Below are 21424 nucleotides of genomic sequence, written 5' to 3'. Positions count from 1 at the left end.
GCAGGAGGATCAAAAGTTTGAGGCCAGCCTCAGCAACTTAGTAAGGGCCTAAACAACTAAGCAAGACCCTGTCTCAAAATAAAAACTAAAAAGGGCTGTAGGTATGACTCAGTTGTTTAGTGCCCCTGAGTTCAAGCCCTACTAACTCCCCCACCAAAACAAAAAGAGATCCTCTTGTTTTATAATTCAGTATTTGTGTGCTCCTGAAGAGTGCTATAGAGAAAGGATGCCAGCTAATAGATGGCTGTTGATTTAGAGGTGATTTTATATGAACACTGTGATAATAACTGTGTTTGTTGTCTTTTGGGTGTGGGGGGTGGGGTTTGCCATTTTCAACTTTTTGGCAGGGCTATCATCAAATCTATTTTATTGATTCTATGAACCACTTTGTTGTAATGAGCCTTCCCAGAAATTCTGAACCGAGTTTTCTTATGCATTGTAGGCATATGTTCTAAGTGTGTACTGCTATAAAATTTCTGGATGAGACTTAGAAAATTTATTATTTTTTCATGTGTGTAGTACTAGGAATTGAACCTTAAGAATAAGGAATTTTAACTGTTAATGATCAGGGCATAGGAACTCTTATTAAAGGGACCCCTGAACTCCTTAAATAATACACAAAAGTTTATATGAACATGAGTTTTTCTGGGGAAAAGGTCTATAGATTGCATCAGGAATATTTGTGACCCAACAAAAGATGAGAATCTCTGGTGTAAAGAATGGTTTCCAGTGCTGGGGTTGTGGCTCAGAGGTAGAGTACTTGCCTGGCATGTGTGAGGCACTGGGTTCGATTCTCAGCACCACATATAAATAAGGTCTGTCGACAATTAAAATATATATTTTTTAAAAAGAGAAGAAATGAGTTAAAAAAAAAAAAGAGTGGTTTCCAGCTAAGCATGGTGGCACACACTTGAAATCTCTGTAATATGACTTGAGAAATTGAGGCCAGGGGGATTGCAAGTAAGAGGCCAGCCTGTTCAGTTTAGTGAGATTCTGTCTCAAAATAAATTTTGAAAAGGGTCTAGGATGGGCTGGGGTTGTGGCTCAGTGGTAGAGTACTTGCCTAGCACATGTGAGGCCCTGGGTTCAATTCTCAGCACCACATAAAATAAATAAAAGGTATTGTATCCAACCACAACTAAAAAATAAAATATAAAAAATATTTTTTAAAAAGTCTAGGATGTACCTTAGTGGTAGATTGCCATGGGTTCAATCCCCAGTACTGTAAAAAATTAAAAACAACAACAAAAAAAACCATTTAATTTCCTGTGCTTGCCTTCTTTTTTACTAGTCCTGGCCATTTCATCACCCAGTTAATAAGAAGTTTGTTCCAGATTATTACAAAGTGATTGTCAATCCAATGGATTTAGAGACTATACGTAAGGTGAGTGACTTGGTCTGAAATGCTTTTTTTGTAATTGATATCTTTTTATATTTGAATCTAAGTTTCTGATTCTTTATGTCATAGAATATCTCCAAGCACAAGTACCAGAGTCGGGAGAGCTTTCTAGATGATGTAAACCTTATTCTGGCCAACAGTGTTAAGTACAATGGTGGGTATTTCTCTTTTTTTCTCTCTTTCCATCTACCTGTCCATCCTCCATCCATCTAACGTTAGTTAGCTTTATTAAAGTGTATGCAGCAGCCTTGAGAAGTGGTAGTCAGCTGAATCAGTCAAGTGGTTTAGTCTGCTTTTTTTTTTTTAAACAGGCACACATGTTAGTGAGTGTTCTGTAAAGTTTGCTATTAAACTTTTAATGATAAAAAAGTAGTCTGCTTACTTTTGAAATTCTGTAAAGCATAGAAAAATGAGGTGCGAATAAAAATCAAATGGATATTACTTTGGGCTTTGAGTCATCACTGCGTTTCCATAAGATATGAAAACTTACCTATGCCCGAGGCCCTTAGATGGAGCTTAGGGGGATGTGTGACTTTAGAACATGGTAAGCTTCCTTGATGCATGGAGTTATATTCAGTACATGAACTAATTGAATTAATACATGCTAGGCTCTGTGCTCGCTACTTAATCTCCTGATAGTAAAGATGTTCACTGTTCTCAAATAATTCACAATTCAGTTTGATAGAGTTAAAATGCAGCTTGATAAGGGACATAACAGAAGGATGTATAAAGTGCACTAGAGGACAGTAAGGTAAGGAGTATCTTAACCTAAGGGTTAAGGAGGGCTTCATAAACAAGTTTATGAAGTTCATTTCTGAGTAACTCACTTTTTAAGCAAACATTGAATTGAGTACCTTATATATGCTGGCATAATAGATATTCCAAGTACAAAATCAAATTAGATATCGTTCCTTCCCCAAAATTGGTTATAGCTTAGTTGGGGAAACAGAAAAGAAAAAAAAAATTATTAATACTTATGTTAGAAGCATGTACAGCGTATCACAGGACAGACTAAATGAGAGTAAGATGTAGAGGAAGCTTTCTGGGAGAGAGTTTTTCATGAGCTGGGATCAATACAGTTTGGTAGGCAAAGCATGTGAAGGAGAAAATGTTCTAGGTAGTGAGAAGAGCAGTATGTAAAGACAACAGACCCGAAATTGCATAATAGGTTTAAGAAACAAGTTGTGGATGCAATTAAATGTCCATGTTAGTTGGGTATTGTGGTGCATGTCTGTAATCTTCAGCAATTTGGGAGGCTGAGGCAGAAGGATCCATCACAAATTTGAGGCCAGCCGTGGCAATTTAGCAAGACCCCGCCTCAAAATGAAAAAAAGAAAAAAGGGCTAGGGATATTACCTGGTGGTAGAGCACCCCTGGGTTCAGACCCTAGTACCACAAAAAAAAAAAAAAAATACATTTTGGTAACTGACTAATGAGTTATGTGTTTAGAAAGAGAGGCTGGAGTTGAATCAGAAGGCATTGTGCATCATACTCAATAATTTTACTTTATCCTAAATGGGACAACAACAAAGCAGGGAAACAATAATCCCACAAATTTTTTAAAGAAAAATAGAAGAGGGGGATAAGGGCTTTGAGAGACTTTTTTTTTTTTTTTTTTTTTTAACATTCTGAGGTCTCAACTAAGAATCCACATGATAATTTGATTTTCCCCTATAATAACAGTTTTATTTATGGTGGCTCTAAGTTTGACAAATAGAAGGGACAGAGAATTGGAGGGAGAAAAGGGAGGAGATCAAGGAAATGGCATATTCTGGATAGAGATCAGAATATTCAATACCATGGAAGAATAAAAGAACAGGACAAGTTCAGGGAATTATACTTGACTATATCATGTATGTTTCATTAAAGGAAGTAGTAGATGAGCCTTCCATTTTCATTCCTTTTGGGTTGAGTTGAAAGAATCTGCTTTCTCCCTTGTACTCTTCTTATTGGAAATTAGAGAGTGAAAATGCCTCTTGTCAGGTCAGTTACCTCTCTGTTATTATTTCTGGAAAACACCTAAAGCTAATTATCTAAAAACCTGGTGATGGAAGTGTTGGTGGGTTTACAGATGTCTTAACAAAAAGACTGAATAAAGCAAGTGATGAGCAAAAATTACAGAAAGTCTAGTTGACTTGGTGATGCCTGACTTAAGACAGAAAGGATAAAGCAATAAGAAAAAAACCAGAAGATGCTAATAGTAGAAGCAGCAGAGGGCAGATGGATGAGTCACAGAAGACAAAAATAATAGCTAGTCAATATGAATAAACATTCCATTGCACAAGTAATCAAAAATGCAAATTGAAATTAAGAGATACCATTTTTCTTTTCACCTATTGGATAAGTTCAATATTTAATGAAAGTATTCAATGCTGGTAAGGCTGGTGCTCTCACATATTGGTGTTGGAAGTATAGAATTGTGAGACATTTGGAAAGCTATCTGGTAGTCGAGGGACTTAAAAATAGTTAAGCCAACAGACTTTATAGTCATGTAAACATACATGGGTAAAAGGTAAAGAAATAAAGATCATGCTAAGCATTCATGTGCTCTTGGTGGAAAATAATACAAATGCTTTAGTGGACCATACTGAACAAGCTCAATATTTAATGAAAGGACTCAGTGTTGGTAAGGCTGATGCTCTCACACTATTGGTGTGGTAGTATAAAATGATAAGACATTTGGAAAGCTGTTTGGTAGCTGAGAGACTTAAAAATTGTTAAGCCAACAGACTTTATAGTCAGGTAAACATGTATGGATATAAAAATTAAGATGATGCTAAGCAATCATGTACTCAGTGGAAAATAAATTAATACAAACTTTAGTGACCTATAAATGATCCTTCAAAACCTAAATGGTTAATATAAAGGAATGATTATAGTGTCATCTATTTAATTAAAAGCTCTTTTTTGAAATAACCGAAAAATGCTCACAATGTTAAATAAGAAAAGCAGAACATAAGGCTGCTTATTTCAGTCAAACTGTTTTTGTTTTTTTTTAAGATGTATATACATAGAAAAAAAGGTTGGGGGAAACACACTAAAGTAATAATAGTGGTTATTTCTGAGGTAAAGGGTTAGGACTGCTTTTTATTTTATCCTTTATATGTTTTCTCCTGGTATTAGAGTCAGGAAACTTTTCCTAGAGGAAGTAACTACTGAGCTGAATACTGAAGGATGATGATTATGATCGTTCATTATTGAGCAACTACCATGTTAATCAGATAGTCAAGTGGAGAAGGATAGGGGTAGAAGTTCCAGAGAGAGACAACATAGATGCAAAAGTAGATGGGAGTGCAAATAGTTAAGTTTAGCTAGAGTGCAGAGTGGGAGCTAGCTAGGTTTTGTAGTTGAGGTATGATTTTAAAGGTAGACAAGGGCCAAATCATGAAAGGCCTATTACATCACATTAAGTCATTAGGAGAGGGGGACATACCAAGTGTTTATTAAGATAATTCTGGAAGCTATCCAAAGAATGAATTGGAGGTGGATGAGATATGGAGACCAATAAAGAAACTATTGACGACAGTCCAAGTTAAAAATACTAAGGTCCTGAACTAAGGTAAGTAGCATTAAGAATGAAAAGATGGAGACAGATTGTGGAGATAGAAATTGATACCTTCATAACTAGACCAGATGCAAGGCTGTGATAAGAAAGCATATTGGAGTTGAATCTTTCAGAGATGAAGCAGTTTTCAGTAAAGACAACATTCTGGATATAGCCTAGGATATGTTTGGCTAGAGTGGAGGTACAAACCATTTTGCCCTGAAAATCTGCAGGTTTTTTTCTTTCTCCCAGTACTGGGGATCAAATCCAGGGATTCTCACATGCTAGTCATGCATTGTACCACTGTGCTACATATCCAGCCCCTATGTTTAGTATTTAGTTTTTAAGATTGGCGAGTCTCACTGTTTTCCAAGGTTGGTCTCAAACTCCTGGGCTCCAGCGATTCTTCTGCCTCAGCTTCCTGAGTGTCTGGGATTACAGGTACCCATCATCATGCCTGGTTCTTATTTTGATTTCCATTCAGATCCTTCACATAAATATTACATAGAAGTATATTTCTATAGTAATTTATTGACTTCACTAGTCACATATTTAGATCATATATATAGCCAGAATGCTTCATACTAAAATTAGGGGTATTAGGTAAAAAATAAAAGGTAAGTAACTATCCTTTTAACAGTAACTAAAAGGATGCAGTACTTAACATGAGTATGCAGCCTTGTACTTGGTAACAACAGACTGTATGCTGTAGAATTCAAGCCCTTATGCTTTCTACCTACCACATAGGTACTAGATCAATATCAGAACCTCTGTTCATGTTCAAATAGGATTTAGAAAGAACATTAATTATGTTAAGCCCCAAATGTTAAGTTGGTAGACTTACTTTCAGTAGTCCCAAAAGGTATACAGTATTCTGTTTTGGTTAAAGGAAAGATCTATTCAGATAAATCCCTTCTTAAAAACACCATATTTTTTCCTTTTTTGCCAGATTCATCAAAGCCATAAGAAACAGTTGGTAGAGGCCTCACTATTTAATATTTGGTTAAATTGGAAATGAGCTACATGGTCTACCAATAGGTGATGCTAAGCTAGTAATGGTGAGATCCCTTTTCCCAAAGATTCCATGGCAAAGTTCTCTTCCAGTGTGCTTATTCTTTTGTTTTATCACACAGAGGATTGAATCCAGGGTCTTAGGCATGCTAAGCAAGAGTTCTACCTCTTGAGTTACATCCCCAGCCCTTTTCCAGTGCTCTTAAAACTAAAAATCAAGTTCAGTTTAGAAGTCCTCTATTGGGCTGGGGATATAGCTCAGTTGGTAGAGTGGTTGCCTAGCATGCACAGTGCACTGGGTTCAATCCCCATCACCACACACATAAGAAAAGAAATCCTCTATCTTCAGGATGGACTCTCAGGGCATGTGCCATAAAACCTGAGAGCTGGATACTTCAGAATGCTCAGTCGGACCACCATGATCTAGATATAAAATAAATTTGCCAAAAAGGAAACTTTTCCTTAAGAGGTTTTTTTCTCTTTTGGTGTGTGGGGGACAAGTATTGGGGATTGAACCCATGGGTGTTCCACTAAGCCATATCCCAAGTCCCCCCCTTTTTTTTAAAGATTTGTTTTAATTGTCAATGGACCATTTATATGTGGTGCTGAGAATCAAACCCAGTGCCTCACACATGCTAGGCAAGTGCTCTACTTGGAGCCACAACCTCAGCCCCCAAGCCCTTTTTAATATTTGATTTTGAGACAGGGTATTGCTAAGTTGCCAAGGCTGGCCTGAAGCTTCAAATCCTGCCTCAGCCTCCAAGTCACAGTTTAGTTGTGAGCCAGTGTGCCCAGCAGAGAGGGTTTTCCCTCCAACACTTTTGAAAATTCCAAACATTCTTTGAACTCTGATGGTTGTTAAGTTTATAGAATCCTTTGCCTGGCTTTGTGAGGTCTTGTTCTGCACATGTCCACCTTAGCATTCAGCCAAAGATTAAAGGGAACCTCTATAATATTGGGGTTCATTTTGACATAATCATACGTGACATGAAATATAATTTGTTCCACTTCAGTCCCTAGTACTTCCTTACCCTTTTTCCCTTTGCTGGTCTTCTAATTATTTAACTTTTTAAAAATTGGTGCTTTATAGTTATACATAAAGATGACCTTCACTGTGGTATATTCATAAACATATGTAGTATAATTTGGTCAATTATATAGTTCCTCCCTTTTCCCATCTTTCCTGCCTCCTCTATATCCCCTTTCTTTAATCCATTGGTCTCCCTTCCATTTTCATGGGATTCCTCTCCATGCCACACCTGTTTTATTTTGCTCTAGCTTATTGCTTTTGAGAGCATTCAACCCTTGATTTTGAGGATATCTTATTTCACTTAGAATGATGTTCTCCAGTTCCATCCATTTACAAGTAAATGCCATAATCTCATTCCTCTTTTTGGCTGAGTCAAACTCTATTGTTTATATATGCCACATTTTCTTTATCCATTCTTTGACAGACACCTGGGCTGGTTCCATAACTTGGCTATTGTAAATTGTGTCACTATAAACATTGATGTGCTAGTATCACTAGAATATGCTGATTTTAATTCTTTTGGAGAAATACCAAATAGTGGGATAGCTGGGTCATGCCATTCCATTCCTAGTCTTTTGAGGAATCTCCATATAGCTTTCCAAAGTGGTCATACTAATTTGCAGTCCCATCAATAGTGTGTGAGTGTACCTTTTCCCCCACTTCCTCACCAGCATTTTTTTTTATTGTTTGTATTTTTGATGATTGCTATTCTAACTGGAGTGAGATGAAATCTCAATGTAATTGTTTTGATTTGTATGTCCCTGATTGCTAGAATGTTGAACATTGTTTTCCCATGTTAGCCATTTTGTATTTCTTCGTTTTAGAAGTGTCTGTTTAGTTCTTTTGCCCACTTTGGGGTTTTGGCTTTTTGGTGTTAAGTTTCCTGGGTTTTTATATATTCTGGATATTAATCCCATCAGTGAAGCAGCTGGCAAAGATCTTCCATTCTGTAGGCTCTCTTTTCACACTTTTTTCCTTTGCTGTTAAAAAGCTTCTTAATTTGATGCCATTGTACTTGTTAATTCTTGGTCTTTATTTCTTGAGCTTTAAGAGTCTTTAAGGAAGTCAATACCTTGATTACCAGTATATTCGAGTGTTGAACTTGGTTTTTCCTCTAGCAATTGTAAAGTTTCTGGTCTAATTTCTAGGTCTTTGATCCACTTTGAGTTGACTTTTGTGCAGAGTGAAAGATAAGGATCTAGTTTCATTCTTCTACATATAGAGATCCAGTTTTCCTAGCACCATTTGTTAAAAGTCTATCTTTTTTTCTCTGCCATGTTTTTGGCACCTTTGTTGCATATTAGCTGACTCTATCTTTGTAGCCTCTGAGGATTTTAAGTTATTTTTCTGTGGAGGTCCCTCCTCACCAATCTACCCTGCATTTTCCAGCTGTCTTTGTTAGCCTCCTCAAACTCAATCTGTCTCTACTTTGGCCTGGGTTCAGCAGAAACCTCTAGCAGAAAGCCAGGGGCTCACTTCCAGGAATTTCCTTTCTCTCAGGGATCACACAGTATTGCACTAAATTTTCTGGAAACACTTGTTTCATTTTTTCCCCCTACCCCACCCCAGTTTTCTGATTACAGTGGCAGGACTAATCTAATAGTAGTTACTCTATCATGCATAGAAGGTCTTAATTTTATTTATGGTATTTTCTAACCCAAAAAATGCCTGTTTTTTCTAATGAATGTAATTTTTCCCCTTTTCATTCTTTCATTTTTTTATTGGTGTGTTACGATTATGCATAATAGTGGAATTTGTGGTTAGATATTTGTACATGTACAGAATATGGCAATATATTTGGTCAGTATTGTTCCCCAACATTTTCTTTTTCCTTCCCTCCTTCACCCTGATCCCTTTCCTCTATTCTACTGGTCTCCCTTCTATTTTCATGAGCTACCCCTTTTCTTTTCCTTTTTCCTCTCTATCTTCCACATACGAGAGAAAACATACAACTCTTGACTTTTTGAGTTTGACTTATTTTGCTGGATGCAGTGCTCCCATGTTCCATCCATTTTCCTGCAAATGATATAATTTCTTTATGGATGAGCAAAACTTCATTGTATGTATGTGTATACACACACACACACACATACATATATATATATATATATATATCACATTTCCTTTTCCATTCATCCACTGAGGACACCTAGACTGGTTCTATAATTTGGCTGTTGTGAATTGTGCTGCTATAAATATAGGTGTATTCATGTATTGCTATAGTATGTTGACTAATTCCTTAGGATAAATTCTGAGGCTTGGTGTACTGGGCCATATGATGGTTCAATTCCTAGTCTTGTGGAACCTCCATACCAATTTCCATAGTGGCTCTATTAGTTTGAAATCTCACCAACAGTGTGAGAGTGGTCCTTTCCCCCCACATCCTCTTTAATGTTTATTATTGCTTATATTCTTGATGGTTGCCATTCTAACTGGAGTGAGATGAAGTCTCACTGTAGTTTTCATTTGCATTTCTCTAATTGCTAAAGATGTTGAATATTTTTGCATATACTTGTTGACCATTTGCATTTTCTCTTTTGAGAAGTATCTGTTTAGTTCATTTGTGCATTTATTAATTGGGATATTTGGCTTTTGGTGTTAAGTTTTTTTAGTTCTTCTGGATATTATTCTTCTGTAGCTAGTAAAGATTTTTCCCATTCTCTAGGTTCTTTCTTCAAATTCTTAATTGTTTCTTTTGCTGTATAGAAGCTTTTTTTTAAGTGAACGTAATTTTTTTATATTTATTTTTTAGTTATAACTAGACACAACATCTTTATTTTATTTGCTTGTTTTTATGTGGCACTGAGGATCGAATCCAGGGCCTTGCATGTGCTAAACATGCACTCTACTGCTACAACCCCAGCCCCTGTATAGAAGCTTTTTAATTTGATGTCATCCCATTCCTTAATTCTTGATATTATTTTATGAGCTTTAGGAGTCCTATTGAGGAAATTGTTGCCTTTACCTGTATGTTAGGAATGTTGACCCTATATTTTCTTCTAGGAATTGCAAATTTCTGGTGTAATTGCTAGGATTTTTGTCCATTTTGAATTGACTTTTGTGCAGGGTGAGAGGGATCTAGTTTCATTCTTCTACATAAGGATAACCAGTTTTCCCAGTACCATTTGTTAAAAAGGCTGTCTTCACTATATATTTTGGTATCTTTGTCAAGAATCAGATGACTATCTGTGTGCATTTGTCACTGAAGTCAGATATTGTGATGCTTCCAGCATTGCTTTCTATTCTGGGTCTTTTATTCTTCCAGATGAATTTTAGGATTTTTTCTCAAGTTTTTGTGTCAATGATATTTTGACGGAAATTGCATTGAGTTTGTATATTGCTTTTTGTAATATGGCCATTGTAGCAATATTAATTTTGCCTGTGCATGATCATGAGAGGTCTTTCCATTGTCTAGTGTAGTCTTTAATTTCTTTCTTCACTTTTCTAAGTATTCATATAGATGTCTTTCATTTCCTTGGCTAGATTTGTTTCTAGGTATTTTAAATGTCTATTCATTTTTAAAAATATAATCTAAAATAAAAGGTAAATATCTAAGTTTTCTTTCCCAAATGATTAGTCAAAGTGTGTAAGTTATATTTATGGAACAGTCTATCCTACTAATTGAAAGACTACCTTTATGACTAAATTGTTATGTGTTCTTTAACTTATCTGGGGGCTCTGTATTATGCTTCATTGACCTATTTGTCTAGACTAATGCTGTTATCACTAGATAATATCACTGTTTTTATCACTAGGCTTCAAAATTTTCAACTTATTAGTGTCTTCACCTATTATTCCAACTAAACCCTAGGCTCATATTTGTTAGATTCTAACTTGCCCTTAAATAAATTGTATTGAAGCTCATTTAATTTATGGATTAATTTGTAGAACATGTATGTCTTGGTTTTTTTCTATCAATTATTGAGGCTAAGATACAACTATTACCACATAAAGATAAAGTCTCTCACATCATTAAAGAGAATAAAAATTCCCCAGTCCTGCTTTAGTCTCTGGGTGTCATTTTTTTGTCTTTCTCATTACAGCCAGACTTCTTTTGTTTTTATTTTGGTAAACTATACATAAAAACTTGTCATTTTAACCAAAATCTTTGGCATTAAGTACATTCACAATGTTGTGCAACCATTAACACTATCCATTTCCAGATTTTTTGTTGTTGTTGTTATTCCAAACAGAAACTCTGTACCCATTTATCAATAACTCTTCATCTACCCCTTCCTCCAGCTTCTGGTAACTTCTATTCTCCCTCTGTCTCCGTGATTTTACCTATTCTGGGTATCACAATTCATGCAATATTTGTTCTTTGTGTAGCATAATGTTTCCAAGGTTCATTGATACTATGGGATGTATCAAGATTTCATTCTCTTTATATAATAGCCAGGATTTTTGAGTATGTAACATCTTTCTCTGTTAACTATTCATGCTTTACTTAGCTTTAATCAGGCTTCTATCCTGCCCAGTCTACCAGGTAAACAGGATCACAAAATTGCCAGATAGAATAGGTTAGTACCTACTTGATCCCTATCTTGACCTCACATTGGTCTTTTACATTATTAGTCAATATACCATTCCTTTCTTGAAGCTGTATTGTGATTGGCTTATGTGACAACTTTCAACTCTTATTTTATTCTTACTTTTTTAAACCATTTCTTTTCGGTTCTCCTTTGCTGAGTGTCTGCCTATTCCTCTAATTTCAACTACCAACTCTTTCCTAATGACTCAACCATATGCTAGGTAAAATCAGTATCCCCAATCACCTTCTAAACCTCATGGGTGTCCTGGTGGAACCTCAAACATACCTTCAACCTTTTATCCTCTCTCTTCCAACTTTCTCTCTCTCTCTTGACTCACTTGTTTGCTATTTAAAACCTGGGTTTAATGGAGCATTAACATTAGTCATGGGCTGGGGATGTGGCTCAAGCGGTAGTGCGCTCGCCTGGCATGCATGCGGGCCGGGTTCGATCCTCAGCACCACATACAAACAAGGATGTTGTGTCCGCCGAAAACTAAAAAATAAATATTAAAAAAAAACATTAGTCATGAGGTACACCCAGAAGTCTCAGAGTTATTATTAATTCTTGTCCTAGAATAATAAGTCAACTTATAAATTAAAATTAAGTCTAAACACTGGCGAATGTCCCAGTGTTTAGATTTACTTGGTTTAAATCTGTTGCCCACGTTCCTGTCAGATCCTTTTTTAAAAAATTGTGCCTCTTATTAAAAGCTCAAACAATTAAGAAATATATAAAATTAAACGTTCAAGCCTCTACCCTCCTACTCCTGTCTCCCATAGTTTCATCCCTCATAGATAACAGTTTGGTATATATCCTTACTTTTTCTGTGCTTGTAAAGAACATGTTTGTAGTTATGCATCGTTTTAGAAATTTTGCTTTATAAAAATTGCTATTGCCATTTTATACATGGTTATTCCGTATTTGTTTTTAGTATGGTGATTGAACCCAGAGAGGCACTCTGCCACCCCCTGCCTTTTTTATTTTGACAAAGGTTCCTGCTTTGTTGCTGAGGCTGGCCTTGAACTTGCTATCCTCCTGCCTCAGCCTCCCAGATCATTGGGATTATAGGTTGCGCCACCATACTCAACTCTGATTCTTTTTCTTTAACTTTTAATTTTGAGTTAATTATAGATTTAGGAAATTACAGAAAAACAGTACTAGTGTCCTGTGAGCCTTTCACTCAGCTTTTCTCCAATCAAAACTAGGAAATTGATACTCATGCATTAATGCTAACGAGATTACAGACCTAATTCAGTTTTTGCCCTTTTAAAACTCTGTATTCATTTGTGCATGTGTGTGTATATACTTCTGTGAAATTTTATGCCATTTATAGGTTCTTATATCCACCACCACAATCAAGATTTAGAACTGTTCTATCACCACAAAAGAACTCCGTTTGTATTTGCATCCCACACAGAAGCACCCACTGTCCCTGTCGCACTTAACTATTCTCTATCTCAATAGTTTTGGTATTTGAGTGTGTTATATAAATGGAATAATATGTGTAACTATTTGAAATTTAACTTTTATCACAAAGCATAATTCCCTTGATATCCATCCAAATTATTAACATGTAATGATAGTTCACCTTTTAAATTTTTGAGTAGTATTCCATTGTATGGATATGTCAGGTCAGGATTTGTTCATTCATTATTCATTGAAGGATGTTCAAGTTTCTGGTATTTTGTTATCATGAATAAACCTGCTATGAACATTCATGTACAGAGCTTTGTGTGAGTATGTTTTCATTTCTCTGGGTAAATACCCAAGAGTAGTATGTTTAGTTTGGTAAGAAGATGTTATATTCATTGTGATGGCATCACCATTTTATATACTCAGCAGCAGTGTATCAGTGATCTGTTTTCTCTATAGCAATTTGTTATCAATACTTCTTTTTTAATTTTAGCTATTCTATCATTTGTGGCTTTACATTTCCCTAATGGCTTATAATGTTGAGTGTCTTTTCATGTGTGTATTTTCCATCTGTATATTTTCTTTTGAGAAGCATCTATTTATTTGGCTCAGGTGTTTTTTTTTTAATTAATTGTTATTATTAATGAGTTCTGAGGGTTCTTTATTCTAGGAACATAAGACTTTTATTACATATATGATTTGCAAAGATTTTTCTCCCAGCCTATACATTACCCTTTCACATTCCTAACAGTATTTTATGGAGAGCAGAAATGTTTAATTTTCTTGAAATGATTAATTTTTTCTTTTATGGGTTATGATTTTGGTGTTTGTCATTGTCTCATCTAAGGTCACAAAGGGTTTTTCTTATGCTTTCTTCTAGAAGCTTATAGTTTAAGCATTTTATATTTAAATCCATGATCTGTTCTGAATTAGTTTTTGTATATGGTTTGAAGTTCAGGTTGAAGTAGTTTTCTTTTCCCTGTGAACGTTCAGTTGTTCCAGCATCATTCATTGAAAGGACTAGCCTTTTCCTGTTGAATTGCTTTGTAGTACTTCTATAAAAAAATCTGTTGAGTTGGTTGGTCCATTGATCTGTGTGTATCTGTGTCTGTGTACCCGCCTTGAGTACTGTAGCTGTATAGGAAGACTTATCTTCAGGTAGAGTGATTTCCCCCACTCTTTTTCAAAACTGTTCTATATTCTAGTTCTTTTAACCTTTCCACATAAATTTTTAGTAGATAATCTGTATGTACAAAATTCTTACTGGACTTTTTTGATAAGCATTGAATTAAACCCATAGTTCATTTTGGGGAGAATTGATATATTCACTGATCTTCTTCCCGTGTTATTACACGTATATATTCTTTTTAGCACATTCCATTTTATGGATTGTATGCATTGTAATTTATTTACTTGATAGTCATTTGTAGTTTTCTGTAATGATGGCTTTCAGTTTTTCACTTTTTATATTTCATTAATACTGTGTACTTGTGGGGGAAAAAAATGTCTGAAAGAAAATTTGATAAATGTTCTAAAATTGTGTTCCCAAAAGGTTGTACCTGTTTATTACAAAAAATAGTAATTAAGGAGAATGCCTTTTTCCTTGTAACATTTGAGATTTATCACTGCTATAAAATCTTTAAAATAGGGCTGGGGATGTGGCTCAAGCGGTAGCGCGCTCGCCTGGCATGCGTGCGGCCCGGGTTCGATCCTCAGCACCACATACAAACAAAGATGTTGTGTCCGCCGAAAACTAAAAAGTAAATATTAAAAAAAAAAAAAAAAATCTTTAAAATAATCAAATGATGTTCTGTAAAATGTAAGTATGTGATTTAAAGTAATGTTTCATCACAAAAAGTATGGATGTGCTCATGGACCAAAAGAAAGAAAGAAACTGTAGAATTACATAACATGAAAAGAAAAAATTTCACCTCTTCCTTCCTCATCTCCCATCTCATTCTCCATAGTAGCCAGTGTTAGGTTTAATATGAAATATTCCAAACTTTTTCTGTGCATACTGTTTGCTTTTCTTTTTTGATGCAGTAAATCCTATATATACATCGTGTTTACAATTTGCATTTTTCATTTGACAATATGGTATGGATAATTCTTCATGTAAATGTGTGATTTTGTTTAAGGAAAATTTTAAATTAGACAAATAGTACATGCCTTTCTTCATCAAATTCATCATATAGGACTCAATATGGCAAAGGATGTTATTATGAATGTTTCTGAAAAGATATCTAAATTGGATTTTCACTGTGTTTTAAACTAATTATAGCTGAAATAGAGGACAGTTGCCCAGTGGTAACTATTATTTTGCATTTCATTTCTGTGACAGTACTGCTTTGTTCAAAATTTCAATTTCTGCTTAAATTTGATTGGGAATAGATATACAATATCCATAACTCACTAGATCTGTTGTGCTCTGTATTGAGATAGTGATACAGCAGCCTGTTAAGGCAGCATCTCTCTAATATCCCATGCTTGTAATGAGACAGTACACTTTCTTGGTGAAAAATACACATAAGAACGTTCTAAGTCTACATCAAATTTCACATTTTCAAAAATATCAGTTTGGGAAAATAAAGATGATATTTGTTAAAGGAAAAAGACACTGAGGAAAATAGACTTTTGTATCAGGGCTAAAGTTTCTGTAATGTGTTTTCAAGGCAACTCTGGTACCAGGAGCAATAAAACTTTTCCATGAGGTATTGTAAGTCATTGTTAACTTTCTTATGTTCATCTTATGTAAGTTATCGTGGTTGGTATACAGAGTTGGGCAAAGTGTAGAAAGAAAGATGAACACGGGTAGATATAATGGATTAAATCTGGTAAGAGCTTAAATAGCTGTAATCTGCATGAAGTCAGGAATCAGGGCAGTCATACATAACCATATATCTTAGGATAATGTGTGGCACAGAGTAGTAAATATCTGTTGAATGACCAAAAGGCCAAAGATATAAAGATACGGTACAATGAAAGACAGTAGAGAGTGGTGCTATAGAAGCCATTGAATTAGTTACTAGGAAAATGTATCAGTTTCATATGTAACAAAAGGTTGCTACTAAGGTCAGGTCTGGAAAATGTTCACTGGAAGTTGGCAGTTAGTGAGTATATCATTGTTGACTGGGTGAAAACAATTTCATTGATGTGGTCTGTAACATTGACTTACTCTGATAGTTGCTCCTTTCCCTACTGTTCCTTAGTACTTTAAGCTTTATTGAGATTATGAGTATGTGTTTTCCATGATGCCTTGAATGTTACCAAGGTTAAGGACCTGAGTCTTGTCTCACATTTTTTTTTATCATCAGAGCTGCTAGTATACCTATCATATATTAGTAAGTGCTTTAAAATGAGTTAAAATTGGGCATGGTAGCACATGTCTATAGTCCTAGGCACTGAGGAGGCTGAGGCAGAAGGATCACTTGAGCCCAAGAGATGGGGGCTATCCTGGGCAACATAGTGAGACCTTATCTCTAAAAAAAAAGTTCTGAGTATAGTGGCATACATTTGTAATCTTAATGATGCAGGAGGCTGAAGCAGGGGGATTGCAAGTTTGAGACCAGCCTCATCAACTTAGCAAGACCCTGTATGAAAATAAAAAATAAAAAGGGATGTAGCTCAGTGGTAGAGTGCCCCTGGGTTTAATCCCTATCTAGTATCCCACCACCACACACTCACAGGAGAGTCAAGTCCTACTGTAAATTTTATTCTATAGTAAAAGCTGTTATTCTATAGTAAAAAGCTATAGTAAAAGGTATCTATAGTGATAAGAAAAGGAATGGTGGTTCATTTAGGGGAAAAGGAGGCATTTTTAAGTTCTTTGGGACTTTTCATGAGACAGGCCCTAAATGTAAATCCTACCTTTGGCTAGTGAAATTTATTACTCCAGTTCCTCTCTAAATAATTTCTACCTTCTAGAATGTCTTGTCCAGATTCTAAATGAGGTTCTGTTACTTGGGTTTGAGAGAATAAACCTCTTATCTTGGAAGCTAAACATCTTAAATGGTATTTGACCTTCATTCTACATAAAGCATGTAGCTACAGTGTGAAAGATGAGGCTAACTTCTCTTTACTTGTATGTTCTGGATTTATTTGAGACAAATACTAAATAATTGGGAAACCAAGGGGGAATGGGAGCAGGAAAGATGGTGGAATGAGATGGACATCATTACCGTAGGTACATGTGTGACTGCACATATGGTGCAACACTATATCATGTATGACCAGAGAAATGAAAATTGAGCTGCAGTTGTGTATAATGAATCAAAATGCATTCTTCTGTCACATATGCCTAATTAAAATAAATAAATTTAAAAAATAATTGGGAAACTAGAGCTCATCTCCTTGAGCTGTGTGGATTTAGATATAGTTGAATTTCATAATCTAATTTTATTAGAAATTTAGCTATGCTATTTATATTCTTTTTTTTCTTTAAACCTGGTACTGATTTTTTTTTAAAATCTTTGTACTGCTACTGAGATTTTATCTTATTTTTTAATTTTAGTGATTCACATTGGAATAACTGCATATCCCCACACCATTCACAGTCAGGATAACAATTTTTGCTTGTTTTGGCACAGTACTTATTTTCTTAGAAGGGAATTATTTTTAGTATTGTAGAAAAACTCTCAAGGGAAATGTGAGCCTCAGAATAGTAATCACAAACCTTGTCTCCTAGATTGCCCAGAACTGCTCACCTACTCAATTGGTGTTTTTCTCTGAACCTTCCAAATTGCTAGCAGCAGTAATGCTTGTTTTCCCCCCTCAAACTAGAATTACAAAGCTTGTAACTTTTCTTTCTTCTCACATCACTATAAAAAGGGGAATTAACTTAGAAACAAGGAAAGGAGCTGGGCCTGGTGGTGCATGCCTATAATCTCAGCAACTCATGAGGCTGAGGCAGGAGGATTGCAAGTTCAAAGCCAATCTCAGTAACTTAGCAAGACCCTTCCCTATCTCAAAATAGAAAAAGGGTTTTGGGCATGTGGTTCAGTGGTTAAGCACCTCTGGGTTCAATCTCTAGTATCAAGGGAGGGGGAAGGGATATTTTTGATTTGGGTGATATGCCAAATTCTCAAACCTAACATTGGAATTACTGCTATTTAAGGACATTTGAATTATATGTGATTATGTAGACTCTGCCAATCTTTGTTCTGAGGCAAAGTCTAAATAAATACATTTCTTCAACAAGACATTTGTAGTTGCTTTGGCCATGATTTTAATAAGAAGAAAATGAAATATACTCAGAAAACATTTCTTCTTTAAAAATTTTATTTGTTCTTTTTAGATATACATGACAGAGTATATTTTGACATATCATACATACATGGAGTATAATTTATTCTATTTAGGATCCCCTTTTTTTTTAAAGAGAGAGAGAATTTTTAAAAAAAAATATTTATTTTTTTAGTGTTCGGCGGACACAACATCTTTGTATGTGGTGCTGAGGATTGAACCCAGGCCGCATGCATGCCAGGCAAGCGCGCTACCGCTTGAGCCACATCCCCAGCCCCAAGGATCCCATTCTTGTGATTGTAATGATGTAGAATTTCACTAGGTATATAGTCATATATGAACATAGAAAAGTTATGTTTGATTCATTCTACTGTCTTTGCTGTTCTCATACCTGCAACCCATTCCCTTCCTTCCCCTTTGTCTAATCCAATGAACTTCTGTTCTTCCCTCTCTCCCTCTCCCTTATGTGTTATCATCCACATATCAGAGAGAAAATTTGGCATTTGTTTTTTTGGGGGATTGGCATATTTCATTTAGCATGATAGTCTCCAGTTCCATCCATTTACTGGAAAATGTCATAATTTCATTCTTTATGGCTGAGTAATGTTCCATTATGTATATACCACATTTTCTTTATCCATTCATCTGTGGAAGGGCACCAAGGTTTGTTCCATAGCTTAGTTATAAACACTGATGTGGCTGCATCACTGTAGAATGCTGATTTTTAAGTCCTTTGGGCATAGTGTGGGATAACTGGGTCAAATGGGGGTTCCATTCCAGGAGGAAAACAATCTCTTGGGTATGCTAATGATTTATACCTTATCTTTCATAGTCACTTTGGTTTCATTCTGGAAATTGTTTTTTTATAATTTAATTCTGACTTTCTGTAAGCAACCCCTTAGGGACTGGGAAACTGGAATTTAGTTTTGTTTAGTCTTTTTCTCCCCATAATAGCTCCAGCATCTTTATTATTCCTATAGAGGCCATATTACTTTTTCATGTTTCTTCACCAGACTTCTCATTTCTTAAGCTATAAAGCCTAAAGATGATCACCTTACTTTTTGTAAGCTACTGATTGTCAAAGAATATATAGAAGCATTTTTAGCTTTATGGAGGTGATTGTGGACTCTTTAGAGAGTCTGATTTTAAAAATAAAATATATGGATATTCCACCCAGAAAAAGTATTTTATATACAGAATTTTGTTCATAATTTGGGGGCGGGGTTTCATGAATCTCTTGTTTCGTTACCACTTTATTCAAGAACTCGTGGTATAGATAGGGATCAGAAAACATCTTGAGTATTTCTGTCCACTCTGTTAACATTCGTTTACCAATTCTAACACCACGTTTTATGAAAAAGACTTCAATGCTACTCTGTATTTAATAGTGTAATATAGTTAATAGCTGAAACTCTTTTTTTATTGTTGAGACCATGGACTCTTTAAAACTGCTTACAGACACAAATAATAATCAAATTGCATAGACAAGGTATCAGCTATGCGAATACATTTATTTTTAATACTCTAAAGGTATTATTAGTGGGTATTTCTTTAGAATTGTGTGTCACAAAGAAAATGGGGAAGAAAGAGATCCCATCTTCAAAATGGTTTAAAGTAAGAGAAACTCTGCAAGTATATGAAACGAATTTTTCCTTGTATTATAAAAACAAGGGAATTGAGATGTTGAGAGGTGAATTTATGCTCAGACTTCAAAACTGAAGTACAATAATGGCTGAATTTCTTAATGTATAGGCTGGCATTTCACCATGAGACAGGTCCCTTGTAGACAGAAGAGCCAATGTACAGAAACTGATATTGTACTGGTTCAGTTAAGGAGGCCTGTAACCTGTATGTAGCCTTTCTGTTTTCTCTGGCATCATGCATTACTACCATCAACATAAAAGCTCTTTTGATGACTTTTCAATCTTATCTCTCTCGGTATTTTGAGAACAATCTACTGGTGGCCCCAGATGATGAGAACTCGAGAAACTTGAGCTGGAGTCATCTTATCACTCAAAATTATTTTTTATTCTGAGCCATCTCTGGCTATCTTTATGTGTCCTAAATATCTGGATGATCAATGTAGATTTCTTTCCAGTTTGTGTATGTGTATGTGCATGCACATCTTACATAGGCAACGTGAGTTAGGACACAAGTTTTTTTAATATCTTACCAAGAATGAACAGTCTGTATTTGCAAGAGCATTTACCTGAAAGGGACTTCTTTGTTCATATAATTGCTTGTACTAATCATAGTAGGTGTGGCCTGAAAACTTCACATGTACACATGGTATATTTTTTAGCCTTTGTATCCTGATAAACAGAGGTTTAATTCAAGGATTACCTCCTCTTGAAGCCTTTCCTAATTCTTTCCCTCTTACCTCCCAAAATTGGCCACTTCCCCCCTTTGCATCTGTATTTTTTGCTACATTATATGGCTGTACTTATTTATAGTCTATCTCACTGTAGAAAACTGTAAGGTTCATGAGAATATGGCCTGTATCTTACCTGATTTTGTAATTGGTAATGCCTGGCACGTAAAAGACAGTGAGAAATTATGAGTACAAAATTGAATCAACAGTATATTAAAGAATATTGTAGCACAATTAAGGCATGGATTGAAAACTTATGCCTTTAGGGTCCAGGTGTTATGTCCAGGTGTCCAGAGTTAAGCAGATCTGGGGACTGTGGTAACCTGGAGAACATATTCCTATATCAAGGGAGCAGCTGCTACTCAGCTGCATTATTGGTGTTTTGTGGAAATACTGATCCTATGTTAGCATATCTTTTTCTTTATTTGTTCTTTTGAGTTACACATGACAGTAGAGTCTATTTTTATATATTTATACAAGCATGGAGTATATCTTATTCTAATCAGGATCCCAATCTTGTGGATATACACAATGAAAAGATTCACTGTGGTGTATTCATATATGTGTATAGGAAAGTTATTTCAGATTAATTCTACTCTCTTTCCTATTCTTGTCCCCTTCCCTTCCCTTCATTTCCTTCCCTTCATTTCCTTTTGTCTAACCCACTCAACTTCTATTCTTCCCCTCCCTGTCCTTCTTGTGGTTAGCATCCACATATCAGTGAAAATTCAACCTTTTGTTTTGGGGGATTGGCTTATTTCATATAATGTGATAGTCTCCAGATCCATCCATTTACTGGCAAATGTCATAAAGTTGTTTTTCTTTATGGTTGAGTAATATTCCTATGAGATAGATTGATAAATAGATAGATAGATCACATATT

At 35.4% G+C, this 21424-nt stretch overlaps 1 protein-coding gene and 1 long non-coding RNA gene across 5 annotated transcripts in view; one reads left to right on the top strand and one right to left on the bottom strand.

Annotated features, from left to right (window-relative positions):
• The window catches only part of LOC139703090 (uncharacterized), a 639290-nt gene that overhangs the window by 181183 nt on the left and 436683 nt on the right, over nucleotides 1-21424 (bottom strand). The window lies entirely within an intron of this gene.
• The window catches only part of Taf1 (TATA-box binding protein associated factor 1), a 78057-nt gene that overhangs the window by 41428 nt on the left and 15205 nt on the right, over nucleotides 1-21424 (top strand). For all 4 annotated transcript variants that reach the window (XM_027935810.2, XM_071606756.1, XM_071606755.1 and 1 more), the window contains exons 31-32: nucleotides 1292-1384; nucleotides 1469-1553. In XM_027935810.2, the coding sequence (XP_027791611.2) occupies nucleotides 1292-1384; nucleotides 1469-1553 (178 nt within the window). The remainder of the gene's footprint in view (nucleotides 1-1291; nucleotides 1385-1468; nucleotides 1554-21424) is intronic.

Source organism: Marmota flaviventris, chromosome X, assembly GCF_047511675.1.
Source record: "Marmota flaviventris isolate mMarFla1 chromosome X, mMarFla1.hap1, whole genome shotgun sequence".
Lineage (NCBI taxonomy): Eukaryota > Metazoa > Chordata > Mammalia > Rodentia > Sciuridae > Marmota > Marmota flaviventris.
This window is presented reverse-complemented; position numbering and strand designations above follow the sequence as displayed.